This window comes from Synchiropus splendidus, chromosome 3, assembly GCF_027744825.2.
Source record: "Synchiropus splendidus isolate RoL2022-P1 chromosome 3, RoL_Sspl_1.0, whole genome shotgun sequence".
NCBI lineage: Eukaryota > Metazoa > Chordata > Actinopteri > Syngnathiformes > Callionymidae > Synchiropus > Synchiropus splendidus.
The window spans coordinates 4524873-4542939 of NC_071336.1; the positions used below are offsets into that span (position 1 = coordinate 4524873).

Below are 18067 nucleotides of genomic sequence, written 5' to 3' on the forward strand. Positions count from 1 at the left end.
ATGCTAATCTTCTCTGTTTAATCACTAAATGAAAAAGCTGATGCATGATGAAAGAATCAATAGGTGAGTAAACTACTTTCGCACAATAGGAACCGTTTCCAGGAATCATTTTGCGGATTAAATGGTTTGCGTACGCTTTCACACAGCAGGAAGGAGGAACCTTTTTCGTCGAAATTCCAGTCTCTCTTTCCAATAGTTCAAGGTTTTGTTTAGTCGAGTTTAGCCACAGTACCCTATGAAGAGCCAGCGATATTGCAGCTGTGGAGAGGAAAACAGACTGGTAGATACCTTGCTTTGTGTATGTGAGTATACAAGCGTGTGTGTGTTTGTGTCTGTGTCTTTCTGATAGTTCCTGTGCAACCATCCTCACACCTGACCAACGTGTGAAAGCCGACACCGGCGCAGAAGCACTGTAGATGGAGTCTGAAGTCTGTCCATTGATGTTTCAACAACACCACATGACAATTGGATCCGTTCTGTCACTACCAGCTCTCCACCCCCTGAGAAGATCATTAAAAGATAGCATGAATTTATGGAGGAAAACTTCAAACCCAGCTGAAAGTTGTAAACTATGTGAAAAATCTGAGACTTTAGATGTCGCCTGGCTTCCTGATCGTGACCTGGATTCTGCCTCTGCAGCCGCCTGACGTCTCTTTTCCTAAACCTTGTGGTATCAGAGAAGCAAAAGACGAGGAAAAAAATGTGGAGCTGTCACCAGCAGAGCAACACACAGTGTTTGTGCCGGTGGCGTTTCTGGAGGAAGGATTCAAATGACGAAAGTAGACAACACCGCACTTGTTTGTTTTCAAGTTTGTTTCCAATTGCAATAGTTATGTTTACCCTACCCTCATTACCCTAAGACTAGTTGAAGACAATTACATGCTGTGCAGGGCGTAATCAAATGAGGCTTCATTGTACATGTTATCTATGTTATCTACCTTACCTTAACAGGAAGAACACTGGCCTGATGATTGCAGAGAAATCTAGTTTTGTAGATAAGGCTACATAATAGGATATGTTCGACCTCATTTGTTTGCCTTCGGGATGTCAGGAAGTGCCAATGGTTCTGACTGAAATGATCATGGGATCAATGATGTGCTGATCTTCAGAAACAACTCCACCACTGTGATGGCAGACATCATGAAAAAACCACCAATTGAAAGATAAGGATGGGTGTTTTCAGTGTTCCTGACCACGTGAAGAAGGCTCCGTGGATTAACTCCCTCGGCACTTGGGTTTTCTTTGATATTCTTTAATCGTGAGCTCTCTGAGACTTCTGGTTCCAAGCAGTGTGACATGTCTCATGATTGGGATTCATTTGTGCCTTCAGTTTGTGGGCTATTGGGATTTTTACCTAGCACACGATCTGCATGTCACCACAGAAGCAGTATGATACACTGCACTTACTGCAATTCAGTCAGTGGCTCCATGGTGTGACTGGAGTGTTGAAGGAGAAAATTAAGTCATGAAAAAGTTATAGCAGTATCATAATAGTTAAATGGTGAATAATCCTCAACAGTTTTTATTTCTGGTCAGGCAGACTCCTCTCGTCTCACATGCTTTGGCTGCCCAGCAGCACTAAGAGCAGCGGGACTCGGAAGTCAGATGACATGGAACGTGATCGCTTGGGCAGACACATGAAGCACACAGGGTTTCACACAGTGGGAGCTGTGTTTGTCTTATTTCTCATTATCTGGTTAATGTAAACATTCTGCTTGTTTATGGTCATTCTGCTGTGACAAATCATTTGAATAAAGTTTTTAATTTGTTCTTTTGAAATGGAAAACCACATTTCACATAGAGATTCAGGAGTTTTTCTCTCTTGTTTCGATAGCGTATGCTGATGTGTCATCACCAAATCTCAGACCGCAGCAGCTGGTTCCTCACGACTTGAGGCAGAATATCTTTGGCCAGTCCAGGTGATCACTTGTCATGTGCCGTTTGACTCCTGTGAATCATTACGAACAACTTCCGCCTCTGTTTTTAACACGGTTGATGTATTTGACATCATTCTTCTGCCTGGTTAAAAAAATGGAGATGGTTTCCCTTTGACTGTTATACAGCTCCTCCTCATCCTCTCCTCTCCATCACCTCCTCACTTCCACACGCAATTTATCTCCACCTCCTCCTCTAAAGGTTCGACTACCTTCATCACCTCCTGCTTCTCCTCATACACCTTTCTCCTCTCATCTGCCCCCCCTCCTCAATTCATTCCTCTTCTTTCTTCTCCTCATCTCCGCCTGCCTCACCACTTCATTCCATTCGCACACCCCCTGACCGCCCCAAGGATTTTGCGATATCACGCGCCATATTGCTTCTTAAGAAGAGCGTCAGTCTAGGGGGCCCGGCCGTTGGTGTGCGTGTCCGCAGTGAGCATACTCCGTATGTGCTCACAGGTGAAGCAGTTACTGCAAGTTGTGCGCGACAGTTGAGAAAGATGCCAAAGTGCTGCTTCCTGGTACTGCTGAGCGCAGTAGCCGTGGTGGCCCAGTTCCCGAGGGAGTGCGTGATTCCGGAGGTTCTCAGAAGCGGCCAGTGCTGCCCATCCCTGTCCGGAGCCGACAACGACCAATGTGGGTCCAGCACCGGCCGTGGACAGTGCGTCTCAATTACCGCGGACGCGCGTCGCCACGGCCCTCAGTATCCCCACGACGGCCGGGATGACCGGGAGAGGTGGCCCGCCCGCTTCTTCAACCGAACCTGTCAGTGTAACGGGAACTTCAGCGGCTACAACTGCGGCCGCTGCAGACACGGATGGACCGGGCCCAACTGTGACCAGAGAGTGTCCGTGGGTGAGTGGAGAAAGACCTGCTCCATCACGATGATTCTACTCGAACAATCAATCGATTCAAAATTTCAGAATGACTCACTTTCGTTTCATTTGTATAGCTTTATTTACTGACTTATTTTGGTGACTTTGTTTTCTTCTGCCTTGATGGTGAGTTTTGTGGCTCAGCAGTTATTGTCACTGTCATCATTATTGTTATTATTATGACTATTGTGTGTGTGACTGTTCACACCATCCGTTGAACACTTTATCAAACAGGCGAGTTCATTTTTCATCAGGCTTGTCAAATGGCTGCTGATCATCTTACCCTTGTGATGATAAAATTGTGTCACATGATCTGCTGATCCGCCAAAAACCAGTTTATTTGCTGTTGAAGAATAATAACATAGTTGTGTGTGTGTGTTTGTCCATTGCTTTACCGGAAAGCAATGGACAAACATGTTTTGTCTTTCATTTACTTTTCACCTAGGCATTAAAAACTTATATATATTACGAAGTATCAAACATATGAATATGTTTTTCGCCCTACTCAATGTGTACATGTTAAATTCTAATTGATTCTCTGTGGCGACTGGCATCTTCCCGACTCCTTAGGGAATTGCGATTCGCAGATAGTTCGTGATAGTCCACCAGCTGTGAAAATTCAAATGCAACATTTAAGTACATATACTATCACAAAATGAAGCACTTTTACTCTTAAAATAATTGAGTCAATCAAAATTATTTGAAAGTTGCATGTAATTAAATTAGTACTGCAACAGTTTGCATATATATATATATATTTTTTTTTTTAAACTTAATAGATTTATCAATCAAATTAATTCTTTTAAGTTTTAAGGAAGATCGCTCAATTCTTTGCGTTGTTCTGTCATAATTGATTATGCATAATCAATAATGTGAAGTGTAAAAATGTTTCATCAAAAAACATACAAATGAGCGTGCACAATTATAATAACCAATTCATGTGTTTGTTATGAAGAAACTAAAAAAATACAAATATATATTGCCCCAATCACATCTTGTCAGACAACATGTTATGTATCAAATTCTACAGTTTTAAATCTAACACTATTTAACCCCATCATTTTTCTAATGCTAATCCAATCTGTACTTTTGTCCTGTCCTTGTTTGAAGGATTTGTAAAAAAAACATAAAAAAAAAAAAACTCTGCTTCCAATTTTAAATCCAGATTAATTTCATTTACTGCACCAGGTTCTAATTCTGTCAGAGTACCATTTGGTCCAGCTCAAATATTTTATTTAGATTTTGATAAACGCTTTCTCTCTGGGTTCATTTTTACCTAGATGTTTTTGCTCATTATCTGATTCTTGCATGACTGCCTCAGCTAATCTGCTCTTGTTAATCCCAGTCAGGAGAAACGTGATGCAGCTCAGCGCTGAGGAGAAGCGTGCATTTGTGAATGCACTGGACCAGGCCAAGCGCACCGTGCATCCAGACCTGGTCATTGCCACCCGCCACTATGCAGAGATTTTTGGACCGGACGAGAACACAGTGCAGTTTGAGAACATCACCATCTACAACTACTTTGTGTGGACCCACTATTACTCCGTCAGCAAGACCTTCCTGGGGGCAGGTCAGGCCAGTTTTGGAGGGGTGGACTTCTCTCACGAGGGGCCTGGCTTCGTAACATGGCACCGATACCACCTGCTGCAGCTCGAGAGAGACATGCAGGTACCGTAGTGGAGTTACAATGGATTCATTCATTCAAGGAATTAAACTGGGTTTTGGCATTGAACTTACTTTCCATTGAAGTATTGAAGAATAATAGAAGTACTTGATTGAGTTCCTGTTTCTGGCACAATTGTGTTTGACACACACACTGCTCTCCGTCTCCCAGGACATGTTGCAGGACCCCTCCTTTGCCCTACCATACTGGAATTTCGCCATAGGTGGAAGCACATGTGACATCTGCACTGATGACCTGATGGGTGCCAGAAGCAGCTTTGACATGAACTCCCTGAGTTCGAACTCCATCTTCTCCCAGTGGCGGGTCATATGCGAGAGCGTGAATGACTACGACACACTCGGAACCATTTGTAACAGTAAGATGAATTTGTGTTCTTCAGCTGACTTGACATTTTTACCTCAACAAGGTGTGTTCTACAGGCACTGAGACCTCACCCATCCGGAGAAACCCTGCGGGCAATGTCAACAGACCTATGGTCCAGCGACTCCCTGAACCTCAGGATGTTGCAGACTGTCTACAGGTCAACGCCTTCGACACGCCACCGTACTATTCCACTTCATCTGAGAGCTTCAGAAACACAATTGAGGGTAAGAGCCTATTTTCTCAGTTTCATTTTGACTTATATGGAATGTCACTTAAAAAACACCATATGTCTCTGAGGAAGAATCCAGTCACTTACTTGTTTGAATGAGTCTACTAAAGCTCAATAAAACCACACACCAAGTAGTAGTAGTTTATTTTTATTATTGGTAGTTTATGTTTATTATAATTATTTTATCTTCAATATTAAACAAGAACTGAACAAAGAAAAGGAACAAGCGAAGTGTCATATGGGCTATTCCCAGTTATATTGACGTTGATCCAGCAGCTCCATCTCCTCAGCCACACAGTCCTGATCCAGTGAACTTACTGCTGAATGGATTGTTCGGGTACAAAATTTGAAATCAAAGATATGGCTACTAATATATCATTGTTAATATAGTTTCAAATGTGGCTCTGAGGCGTTCCTTGTCCAAGTCTTCCTGGCTTCTCAACCCCTGAGTGAATGAGTGAATCTCCTCCTGCCTCATGTCTTTTCTTTTTTTTAAATGACAGGCTACAGCACCCCCAAGGGAAACTATGACCCCGTGGTGAGGAGCCTGCACAACTTGGCGCATCTGTTTCTGAACGGAACTGGAGGACAGACTCATCTCTCCCCAAATGACCCCATCTTTGTCCTGCTGCACACCTACACAGATGCCATCTTTGATGAGTGGCTAAAGAGACACGGTCCAGGTGAAGAACCCTTAAACAGTGCTTAGACTTGAGGAGTTTTACTCACAGGTGGTTGTGCTCTCTTCAGATGCAGCCACTTATCCTGATGAAAACGCCCCCATTGGTCACAACAGAGGGTACAACATGGTTCCCTTCTGGCCGCCAGTTACGAATGCGGAGATGTTTGTTACAGCACCCGAAAACCTTGGTTATGTTTATGAAGCAGAATGGCCGGGTAAGAGCACAATATTTTCCCTCAACCAACTAAATAAGCATGCAAAAATAGTGTTGGAATGTTGGGGGGTTGTTTTTCATGGCGTACCTATCAACGGGTCTTCTATGTATGTCTCTCTGTATCAGGGCTGACATTATCTGCCCCACCTTCGCTATGAAACATTAATGTCTCTCAATACTTCAGCTCACGTTGGAGCAGTCTGCCACATTGATCAGAATAAGAGAGAAAAAAAAGTAGGCATGAAGTTTTCAAATGAACTGTGTATAAAACTGTAATTTCAGAGAAAACTGAGCCCAAACTAGTGACCCTGAGTCTGAAGCACAGAAATGATGTCAAGAAAAAAGCAGAAGCACATTCATATGTCATGTTGCAGGCCCACCTCTCACCATGATCGAGATCACCACCATCACCGTTGTGGCTGCCCTTGTGATTGTTGCTGTCATCTTTGTGGTTACCACGTGCGCAGTACGCTCCAGGTCATACAGATCGGATGGTCGACAACCACTGCTGGGGGATCAGTACCAGCGCTACGATAATGAAAAGAGCCAATCTGTTGTTTAATGTAATCATTTATTCTGAAATTCCTTTACCTGCCACTGTGATCCACTGTCTACAAAACTTGAACCTGCTACAAATGCCTTCCAATTCACTTAAGTTGGATCATTTCCACTATCCTAAAGGGGTGATCGCCCTTGCTTATCCTTGAACATTTTTACAGCAATTTGCTTTAAAAATGCCCTGTTACCTTTGGTGACGGAAACTCCAAGTGTTGACTGGAAGTGAGTAGAAAATTCGGGATGAGATATTTAAAAGTATTTTACGCGTTGCTTTCTCCATCTTTTTCTTTCATTGTATTTCGTCGTCATCTGGCACACGCTGTTCTTCAATGTAATAATAACCATAGTCCACAAGGAGGTGCTCGAGTTAATATATACTGTATATATATATATATATATATATATATATATATATATACACACACACACACACACACACACATATATGTATATATATTTATATATATATATATATATATATATATATACACACTACTGTAGACTGAGCGTAAAATAAAAATCCACTCTCTTTGATGATGATTATCTGATAAAACCGTCGAAATTAACCCCACTTTTTTGTTGGAAGAAATGGCTTTTCTTTGCTGTACATTTGTACTTATTTCATCTGTGCCTGCCTCCCTCATTTTGTAAAAAAAAAAAAAAAAAAAGCTCTTAATATGCTTCCCATTGTCGCAGTTTGCTTTATTTTTAAATTGACGTGTGTGCTGTGTATATATATATATATATATATATATATATATATATATATATATAAATATTTATATATTCAGATCAGTGGGAGGGGTTTAGGCAATATGACTGATGATATCAGCACTGTATGGGGTGTGTTCGTGTCTGTGTGCGTGTGTGCGCGCGTGTGGGCGGACCAATAGGCGGCTAGAGCTGTTGGGCGGAGCTAAGCAACTGTGGGCGTGTCCATCCAGCACATTTTTTTGGAGTAGCGCACCCGTCCCGTGGAACTTGTCCCGGCTGTTGGGTGAAGTACTGCTCACTTCGTGACACCCGGACATAGTAATAAGTTACGGCGTCCACCTGCAGTTGTAGCGACGTTCAAGCATGGAGGAGAGTCGTCCTGCTCTGCCTGGCTTGAATGATTTGGAGTCCAAGCTGGGTCGAAAAGTTCCGGAAAGCCTAATTCGGTCGCTTGTTGGACACGAACACGAGGAGGAGAGGAACGTTGCTCTGCATCCAGTCACCTGCACACTGAAGTCAGCGGATGTAAAAAGACTTGAGAGCAAAATCCAATTCCTCAAACAAGAAATGGTACGTCCTTCATAATGCTGACTGTAGAAGCTGAAACGGTTTCTCCTGAAACACTGTGCTCTTTGCATAAGTCAGAAATATGGGAGTGTGTGTCAAACTCCGTTTTCAAACGTGAACGCTTGTGTTGTAAAATGACGGGCCTTTTATCGGTTTATGGTCGCGCTTAATGAGGTCATGATCCCCACGTTTACGCCCGCAACACACCGCGATGCTTCATACAATATACAAAATTCATAACGAACTCCGTCTGTAGTAAAGTCGTGTTGCACTCATCATGCTAGGTGAGTGTGTTGCTGTGTCAGCACTCTGAAACTGCTGTTATCAATTGTCAGAGTTTGACATTCGACAGCCATTCATGTCGGCTTCTCAGTTGGATCATGTGACAACTTCCTATGTGTATGGTTAACTGCAGTCGTCACGTGACAAGACTGCCTTGGCTACTCTCTTTAATTCATGGATGCTGCCTGTTCCCACATGTTTGCCCGTGTTTTGCATTCTCGTGTTTACAGCCGCTGTCGGCTGATCTCCAGGGACCGCAGAGAGGTGCAGGACTTTTGCACACTTTGGTCGGTCACGAACACAAATGTTGCTGGTTGATTCATTGTCCCACACATTATTGCCAATTAATTACATTATCAACACTATTTTTATACTTGTAATGTGATGATAATGTGGTTTCCCCAGTGAGCCAAACAAAGAATATCGAATGTGTCAATACATTACACGATACCGACTGACTGTTACCTAAACTCTGATTTCACGAGACAGTAAATTATTTTTTTTTTAGTGCTTGATAACCTGACATTGAATATCATGACAGGCCTGTTCATTTTAGCCTGTGGCGTTTATCTGCCAACCCTTCTGATGTGGTCCTGTCCAAATCCCCAACTAAAGTGCAGTCACACCTGACAAGTTCATTCTGAGGGCAAGCAACCCAAAAACAAAACGATCCAGTGTTCAAATGGTTTCATTACTTTCCAATAACCCATAAAGAATGTGAATCTACTAACGTTTGAAGAAAAGTCTTACAGGAAGGAAAATGACATAAAACTGCAAACTATACCTTCAACATGGTCGCCATCCTGGAGCAGGCAGCAGTGCAAGTGTCTGAGCGGGTTTCTCGATTGAAGGACACTTATCAGTTTTGGAATTAACTTAAACATTCAGAGAAGACAAAGGCCAAATTCCAGAACAGCGACGATTAAAACACACACCCACACACACACTTCTATTCTTGTTTTGTGGCTTTCCCCAGCCTCTCACCCCTAACCCTCCAAAATAAGTGGCTAACCTTAACCAGAACTCTGAACCAAACTTGAAGCCAATACTAATGCCCCAGTTATATTTTTTATATCATTCAATCGTCTTGACTTCTTCCTGAAGAGTTGAAGAGTCCATCTTTTCTGTTACTCCGTGTGAGAACCAGTTTTCGTTGTCTCAATGTTGATGTGTCACTTCTTGTTGAGGCAGCTCTCTTACATACACAAAAAATAACAATGAGTGTCATTATTTCTGACTAATAAGGCATGTTACCTTTTGGTCATATGAGTCAGATTCATGAAATGTACACTGGAGCATTAAGAAAGTCCTAATGAACCACTTAAATGAATCAGTGAAAAGCTTTGAAAAAAAAAAAATCTGTCATGTTTTGGATGTCCTTTTTTGGTGATGTCGAGCAGCCCATGTGCTTTCTGTGTTATTAACTGAACCTCTGTACTTGTGAACACTGGGTTAAGGTCATGAAAGGTGTAAGAAGCCTGAACAGATGGTCGACTTGACCGAGTTCTCATGACTTAAGTCAAGCAGCCAAGTGACCCATCACCTGGTGTGTCTGTGCGTGAGTTACATAGAGCACTAGGGATTACGTGGGGGTCTTGTGAGTAACCACAGGGTTAATGGTTCAAATCTGAGCTTTCCTGGTGATGTTGAGTACTGAGAAGGCTTCTCCGTGACGACGTCCTGCAAGAAAACGTGTATGAAGGGTTTCCTCTAATTCAGACCTGGGCAAAGTGCGGCCCGGGGGCCAAATGCGGCCCTTTGACTGTATTTATGTGGCCCTCCTGGAGTTAGAGCAAAACTATAAAACTGACATTGTTGTTGTCTCTGACATTTTGTCCTATGGATTGTTTTTTGTTTATTATGATGTAACTGAAACATAACCTTCTTGTTTAATTATTTTTTCTAAATCTTCTCTCGTGGCTATTTTAGGAGTATTTCGTGTCCCTTAAAATACGTCAGAATTGAAAGTAAATTTTGAAATGCATGAGCCACATTGACAATCTTTAAATGGAATGTGGTTTAAATTAAATAAAACACAACAAACCAACAGTTTCTATGCATTTTTACAGTGTAAATTCATAATCACACATGATTTTTATTTTCAATTTTCTCTTGTCCTCCTCTCTTTGTGTTTGACGGCCCTTCTCAACGGTCACAATATATAACCCGGCCCCTTGGGACATTTAATTGCCCACCTCTGCTCTAATTGAACCCATGGAGGTTTCCCCTCAATGTATTCCGAGCTTTAGACACGCAGCTGGGGTCATCTCAGGTTTCTGTGTTTGTGCAGTTCCTTTCACTGTCCGGCCACTAATCCAATCAGACTGTTTTGTTTGGTGTGCACCTGCCGGACCCACATTATTTCCATGCTGGATTTTCATGTCAGTGCAGAGGATGGTCAGTCATCAAATGATGGGACAGCTTTGTTCCAAAGGGCCCAGTCTCATATTGTTAATTAGAGCTGAGCTGAGCCATCACTTTTTTAGTATAATTTGAAATTGATCGATTGTTTTCAATATTTCTCATCAATATGTTTTAAAATAAATATGAGCCAAAGACTGGCATCACCTTTGCTGCCCTGAGGCCGGTTTTTGACTGAGGTTGCTACATGACAGACAGGCGTCATGCTGGGTAGCTTGGTGGCTGAAATGCTACAAAGTTACTCTGCAAACATCAAACAACAACGTTGTCGTTGAAGTTGCCAGGATATTCTCAAACAACGGCAATGTGCCGAAAATCATCTTAGTCTTGTCCACCTGATGATGCCTGTGGTGTTCTGCGCTTGTTTCAATGTTTTCAGTTTCTTTTATCACATATGATCATGTTCTAGAGGCATTCTAACTTCAGTTCTGTTTGTTGGGTGTGTGCAATCGATAAGCGTAAAATTACATAGAAATCTTCCAGGAGATTTCATCGCATTCAGAGGGCTCAAACTCGGGCTGGTCGATGATGGCAAAAATAATAATTGGGATTATTTTGATTCGTACCATAATCCTGATTATTCAAACGATTATTGAATGACTTGAGATTTAGCTGTCATTAAACTTTCAAACTTTATTGAACAATGAACTACAATAAAACAATGTGTAACATTTAAATAATCATTTATATTTAACCTTCTTCATGTAGGTGAAATGTTTCTGTCTAGAAACACCAATCTGTATGGTCAGGCTTCAGAGAACAGTGGAGACAGGAGACAGTATTTCAAACTGAGCTGGCACTTGGCTGGGACACAGATGTTTTTGAGGTTCTGATTTGTAAGCTGTGATGTCATATTCCAAGTTTTTTTTTTGTTCATTTTTCCGTGACAGAAGAAGTCACTTCTTATTATAAAACTTGCATATTTGAGCGCTCTTCCTGTGTCTCTGCAGCACGATGAATGACAAGGAGCGCGTGATTTGATCACCTCTGTCTTAGGCTCTGGTTTTTGAAACGTCTCCAACAAGCAGGTAGCATTGCTGTTGTGACTCAGAACGCTGGATGAGCGTGTCCTCCTGAGGTTCTGAATACAATGCCGCCGTTGTAGAGGCAACTGAGTCGGTAGCTGGTGCAGCGTTTTGGGTGCATCAGGACATAATAAGAGAAGCTGGGGAGACGGGTGCCCGGCTAAAAAATCGTTTCATGATGATTATCACGTTTTTATAATCGTATCAATTGAACAGCCCTAGCTCAAACCTAAGCACCTTTCGTCCACCCCTGTACAATCTCCTAAAGACAAAGTGTCCTTCAAAAAAATCCTGGATCCAAATGGCTGCTGTGCACATATGCCGAGAATGGTCCCATCTCCCAGTGTTGAAGAATCCTTAAAATTTCTGGATCCAGATCACTTCCAAAAGTGAATCATTTGTTCCTTGTTCAATTTAACATATTTCCTGGAAATTTCATCCAAATCCATCCGTAACTTTTGAAGTTGTTTTGAACACAAGACTGATGGACACACCGATCAACCAATGGTGTCGAAAACATATACTGTATATGGTGCCTCTATAATGCCCCACTCGTAGTGTCATCACATGGGTTTCCATGAAAAGAGTGTTTCTGCCTGGTCATTTTGCCGAGTATAATTTTTGCAACACTTTTGCTGTCCTAGTTTGGCTATCATAGGCATCATGTTTGTTTTCCGGTGGAATCTCACAGTTATCCACATCTCATGAGTTGCCACACTAGCAGCATGGTAGCGGACTGTTCAGATGTCAGACGCTTATGAGAGGAGGAAATGCAGATAAGTTCCAAATTTTAAACATTCGTTCACAAAACTAACTCATAGCTTCTTAATCGGAGTGTTTTTTGTTTGTTTTTTTTGCTGCGCTGGGGAGCGTTACAGTTCACTGCACGGGACACAGCGCTTGCAGAATGTGAGCAAAATAGCTGAATAAAATTCACTTGTTTCTATTTATTTAATCAAGAGGCAAGCCTTCATATTAGGGACGGGCGATAACTTGTAATACACGTTATTCCACCTAAACCAATCTCCACAATGACAATTCTGCATCTCACCATAAATTCGATAAACACGCGGCACAGTCGCTGCATTGGACCTGCATACACAAACATGACGAGACCATGACGGCTGGATGGAGTGGTCCTAATAGGTTTCCTGACAGGTCTCCTGCTCGAAACTTGAATCTCCATGGTGAAAATAGTTGGATGTTGGACAGACATCTGTCCCGGAGACACGCTCATGCTATTACCCGGCATCAGTTAGGGACCAGCAACAAATTCTAAAACCATCAAAGTATTAGTGAAATCTTCAATAAGGTGGATGAGAGACAATGGTGAAAAGGTTATTCATCACATTATTTCTAGTATTTCCTCAATAGCATCTAGGACATCTATAGTTAAACTAAACTGTTGAGAGACTTGAAATACAGCAGTCAGATGGCTCAATTTCACCCCTAAATAAGGCTGGCAGAGCAGTCTGTCAGACACAAGCGGGTTCAACCAGAGACATGAAACATTGAATCTCTCATCTCTACACTTGGTTAACTATTGTGTTTAAACTAACAAAGTGTACAACACATGGAATAAAATGAAAATGTATTTATCATGATAATTATTTTTTGCTCATATCGCCCATCCCTACCTCATATCTGTTTTGTTTGAATGAATGTTTAAATGTGTGAAAGCTTAGAAAACAACAGATCTTGCGTGAATATATATAAAAAAGTCAAACAAAACTGTGGACATCTGGCTTGCAGTAAGGGAAAGAATCATTATCAAAATATGTATTTTATTTATCTTTTTATTAATCAGGGTTATCTGAGTAAAACGGCTGCCCAGGAGACCCCTGCATCTGAAAGTGTTACTGTGACCACAGCTACTGACTTCATGTCTGTTAACGTTTCATATTTGACTGCGGCCGGGGTTATGGGCTGGGGACGTGGCTTTGGACGGCCTGTTTCAAAATCCTAGCTAAAAGCCAGTTTTACAGACAGGGACCATGTGTGCGTGAGGTACATCAATAAATACAGGCCAACTGCAGATGCTGTATTGTTTTTTTGACTTGATGTGTCCGGAGCGTTTCATTTTCTTTGGAAGTCATTATGTGACACATTCCAGCCTGACTGCAACACTGGTCCAACGTATACACAAGCGATCAGAGGTCTTATGATGTGGCTGGGGTTGGTTCCCCCCGAAGACAAGTGGTATGGCAGGAATAATCTGTGGTGATTGATGTGTCTGTGCTTTTATCAAGACAGTTGTCTGGAACACTAAACCACACACCATCTCGATGTGTTTGTCCATAATTGCTCCTTTTGGCTGTCCAACATTTGCGATGATACCGTTGATGGAAACCCCCTCGGATAAGTTGCACAGCCCTCTTGGCACTTGATCGATAACTGTTTAAACCTGAAGCACTGTCCAGATTCGGTTTCCTACATGAACTGCAAGAAGCACGAGTTTCACAGAGACAAGCTACACATGTTGCATGCTGTTCCTGACTCGTCGACATTCCCTTCTGCTCTGTTTGTCTTCCACGCATTATTTTCTGAAGGAGGATGTTTCCCAGTCATTTTGACATGAAGCTAAATAAACGCTGTTGCTCAGATCAAGCTAATATTTGACCTTAGCTACACACCCATGTCAGAGCTGTCTTGAGCAAGTTGTTTACTTTAGAAAACATTTGAAACATGAAGTGCACTCAAGCAAAGGTGGATAATCTCCTGGCTTCATGTTTTCTGACCACTATTCCGACTTACACAGATTGGCCTCACTCAAGATAAGCACGACTAAAGAAGCGGGTTTCTCATGAACTCTGAAATTTCCATACCTGTCCAATCCAAGTGTGTGATTTATTAGTCATGTCATGACTCTGCATCAGTGTGTCCCCCCCCCCTCCAGGTTGTGAGCTACAGTGCCCGTGGAGTTTTTTGTCACAACTCTATCTTCTGTTGGAGAACACCTTGGGCTTTTGTCAAACAGTGCTTTGATATAGCCATGGAACACTTGCATAGTTCTTGCATTGTTAGGCCGCTGTTTGCTAGCTAGCTCGTAGAAACTGATAAATAGGAGGATGTGTTCACTTGGAGGAGGTCAACGCTATACTGCCTGGACTTTATGGTGGTTCATTAAAGAGATTATCTATTTCATGTGACCTGAAGACTGTCATAATGCATAATGTTTTCAAGAAAAAAAAATCAAATCCAATTGCGATGCTGAACTGACTTGTCTGATTTCTGCTGCTCGTATTAATGAGTTTCTCCTGAAAGATGTGTACTTTCAGTTGTGTCATTGTTGACAGAAGTACCCATAGCACTCCCTGATATGAATAAAGGCAGAACAAAAATAATTAGACGTGTGCAGGCAAGTGACACGCATGTCTCCACAGAAACTTCAGTTCAAGCTGGACGCAAATATTTTTTTTCTGTGTAGTTTTTCCACATCTTCATTATGCATGCTGACGATGAGCGAAGTTTGGTGAAAAGAATATTTGTGAGGGAGCAGCACTTCGTACTGGTGAGTTATTGTTGGTTGCTGGTTGAGAACATCAAGGAAGTCTCAAGAAAAACACATTATGTGCTTGATTGTGCTTGTCCTAGAGAGACAGTGCAGCTTGGACAAATGGATAATTTGCGTCAACTGGGAGAAAGGAAATTTGGGACAGAAATGTAATTCCATATTTAGAATTGCAATCCGTGCATGTCTTGTCTTTTTTTTGCAATCTTTAATAATTGGTGTTTGGTGTGGATAATGTTCTTATTTTATTAAAGGTTGTATGAAAATGTTGCTTTGGTGTACAGCGGGTCACCGGGTGATTGAGCTACTGAGGTCTAAAGAGCCTTTAGACCTCTTATGTCCGGAACAAAAAAGGTGGCTCTCGGACAAAGCCAGCTGTTGTGATCCATTGCTGCTTGGGAAATGAGTCTGTCAATAAGATGAGAACAGTGAACCCATGAGAAGCTTGTTGTTCTGACATTTGTTTCATTCGCCCACAGGCGCACTTGCGAGCCATCGATGTGAAGGTAATGCAGCAGCTTCTATCCGTCAATGAGGGCATTGAGTCCTTTCGCTGGTTGATGGAAGAGAGAGAGGGCATGGTTACCACAGATGGCAGCCTGACGGGCAGCTTGTATAGCCTCTCGGACAGCCAGGAGGGCACCTCGCTCGGAAGTAGCTTCAACAGCTTAAATGATGCCAGCAGCGATGGGTTGGACGGCCTGTCTGTCGGCAGCTACCTGGACACGCTTGCAGAGGGCCTCCCGGACAACACCTCGCCTGTTGACTGTTACCTGGAGAAAACTGTTATCGATGGTGATGCATTCAACAAAACGCCGCTGAAAGTTCACGTTGAGTCAGACGAATACTACTGCTTTGGATAATGATGCGACCCATGAAGAAAGTTCAAGCGAGTGATTTATTTTTTTTTAGTTTCTTGTTTTGAGCATTCGTGGATGTTTCCCTTGACTCACCGGGTGACTTGTCACTTTTTTCTTTGAAACCGGTTTTCCTTGAGAACTGTGTGTTTTAAATGCACCACACCTTATTGAAACTACTTGTCTCACCACGTGTTTAAGAACTGTTTCCTCTCTGATGCTATTTAAAAATGTTCTGGTGTTTTTTTTTTTTTCCTATTTATTTTGATCCTGCAGAGATGATCTCTCTCCTTATTGTTTAACTGCTAAAGCTTGTGGTGAACTCTTGTACCCAATGTTCAGATGATGTGAAGTAAGAGTTATAGTTAATTTATGTTTGAAGTGAATCTTGAAAATACTGAGCACCATCTGGTTGTTTTGTTTTTGCTTTTTTTAAACATGACTGAAGTTTGAAAAGATGTCCTACTAAAAAATTGAATTTTGAAGCAATTCAGCTCGACTGAAAACTTTCACGAAAGATCTGATGCTTGTGTTTTTATCTTCTAGATCTGTGAATGATTGACATGAAAGTCATCTAATATATTGTTATTGCCATCTGACTCACGTTCTGGCTTTTATTTAATTTCAAAGAATCACACATCACCCCGCTCCTTGACAATGTTGTCAAGTCGACTCATTTTTAGTGGCTTTGGGCTTCTCATCAATCGTGCATTTTCGTTTTTTATAAGGTGTTATTTTGTGCTTGCTTTGCAGACTGTCTGAAACACGGTTTATTTCTCCTCGCTGTCCATTTACATGCTACACACTAGTTTTTCCTGTTCCTGGAAACATCCACTCCGCAGTTTGTTGGTTCTCAATCTCCATCAAGTCTCACTCACACCTGCAGCACCAGTACTGGGGTGTGACTGTGGAGAAAGTGAATCGGGTATGAAACAAGACAGGCGGACACAATGGGGTATGAGGAAGGTGATTCAAAGGTGTGTTGCTGACGTGCAACATGCAGATTTAGCTCTTGGCACGGCAAAGTCGGAAAATTGCAACTGGCTACTTCGCTGTATTTAGACCAACCATGCTGCAACAATAGTGCCTGATGCAGTTACTACTTTATACCAGCGCACAGCGGTCACTTCTGAGCAACGTTTCCGGGCATATTATCAGGTTTTGGAGTAAAAAAAAAAAAAAAAGTTTGAAAAAAGATCAGCGTCATGAAGACAAGGGCAGTGGTGGTTACACAGTTGATAAGGCTAATAGACACACTCTGATGGAGATCATACAGCTGCACAGGAAGTGACGGCAGCATTCTCTTCCACACCTAGTGACAGTGTGTCCATTGTGTTGATGCTCCATGCCGGCCCGCGCAATGCATGAGCCGCGCCGCCCCGCCTGGAACGCTACTGGCAGAAAACGTTCTTATACTCCATTGAAACACCTATGCGCAACATTCAACATGAGCTGCTCCATAGATCGGACTTCTGAAGTATGATTCCACTGTGAATGTGGTAATGAATCACTCTGAGCTGCTGTGCTGGCCACTTCCCTCCTGCATGTTTCTGCCTTTATCAGTTGCACATCATAATCCGCCAACCTTTCCACTTATTTGGACTCTTATTTGATTTTCTTTATATTCAAACCAAATTGCATTTTATATCATATAAATCAAATCGTTTAGCAGTCGAGTCAGATGTCAAGTTTGAGGCTGACTGGCCTAAGTCGACTCGTGTTTCTGCCCACTGTGACGGCGGGAGGCAGACAGGACCAAGTCAGCTGGAAGTTCCAAATTCTGTGGAGCAATGAAACCCAAGTAAGTACATGGCAGTTGTGTACCCAAGCTCACCATTGCAATGTCTCAAAATGGAGCCCTTCAAATCCCTTTGAACCAGGTCTGTCACTCTTGCTGGACATGTCCACCACTGAGCATCGAGCCTTGAATAACCCTTATAGTAAGCGTGCATTAATTGTTGCCTGTTGATAAATATTTAAGCAGAGAAAATCCAAAACGTTTGCTTACAGCTTTTTGTTTGATTTTTGTTTATTTATTCTCATTAAGTTTTCTTCATTATTGCTCTTTGTTCCACACCAATTTCCTGTTTGGTGGTATCCTCACTGACTGGGCAATAAAGCTGATTCTGATTCTTTGTTCTCATAACG

At 42.1% G+C, this 18067-nt stretch overlaps 2 protein-coding genes across 2 annotated transcripts; both read left to right on the forward strand.

The window, feature by feature from the left end:
- Nucleotides 1-2305: 2305 nt before the first annotated feature.
- On the forward strand, nucleotides 2306-7167 carry LOC128755628 (5,6-dihydroxyindole-2-carboxylic acid oxidase-like). The gene is made up of 7 exons (XM_053859484.1): nucleotides 2306-2792; nucleotides 4158-4480; nucleotides 4647-4851; nucleotides 4916-5083; nucleotides 5592-5771; nucleotides 5839-5985; nucleotides 6359-7167. The coding sequence occupies exons 1-7, from the start codon at nucleotides 2438-2440 to the stop codon at nucleotides 6544-6546; spliced, it is 1566 nt and encodes a 521-aa protein (XP_053715459.1). The 5' UTR covers nucleotides 2306-2437; the 3' UTR covers nucleotides 6547-7167.
- A 355-nt stretch (nucleotides 7168-7522) lies between these two features.
- Nucleotides 7523-18017, forward strand: LOC128755629 (leucine rich adaptor protein 1-like). The gene is made up of 2 exons (XM_053859485.1): nucleotides 7523-7826; nucleotides 15542-18017. Exons 1-2 carry the CDS (start codon nucleotides 7620-7622, stop codon nucleotides 15923-15925), a joined length of 591 nt encoding a protein of 196 aa, XP_053715460.1. The 5' UTR covers nucleotides 7523-7619; the 3' UTR covers nucleotides 15926-18017.
- The last annotated feature ends 50 nt before the right edge of the window (nucleotides 18018-18067 follow it).

Coding starts and splice junctions, on each gene's coding strand:
- LOC128755628 (XM_053859484.1), top strand. CDS start 2,438: ATGCCAAAGTGCTGCTTCCTGGTACTGCTGAGCGCAGTAGCCGTGGTG. Junction 2,793..4,157: donor TGACCAGAGAGTGTCCGTGG/GTGAGTGGAGAA, acceptor TGTTAATCCCAG/TCAGGAGAAACGTGATGCAG. Junction 5,084..5,591: donor CTTCAGAAACACAATTGAGG/GTAAGAGCCTAT, acceptor TTTAAATGACAG/GCTACAGCACCCCCAAGGGA.
- LOC128755629 (XM_053859485.1), top strand. CDS start 7,620: ATGGAGGAGAGTCGTCCTGCTCTGCCTGGCTTGAATGATTTGGAGTCC. Junction 7,827..15,541: donor AATTCCTCAAACAAGAAATG/GTACGTCCTTCA, acceptor ATTCGCCCACAG/GCGCACTTGCGAGCCATCGA.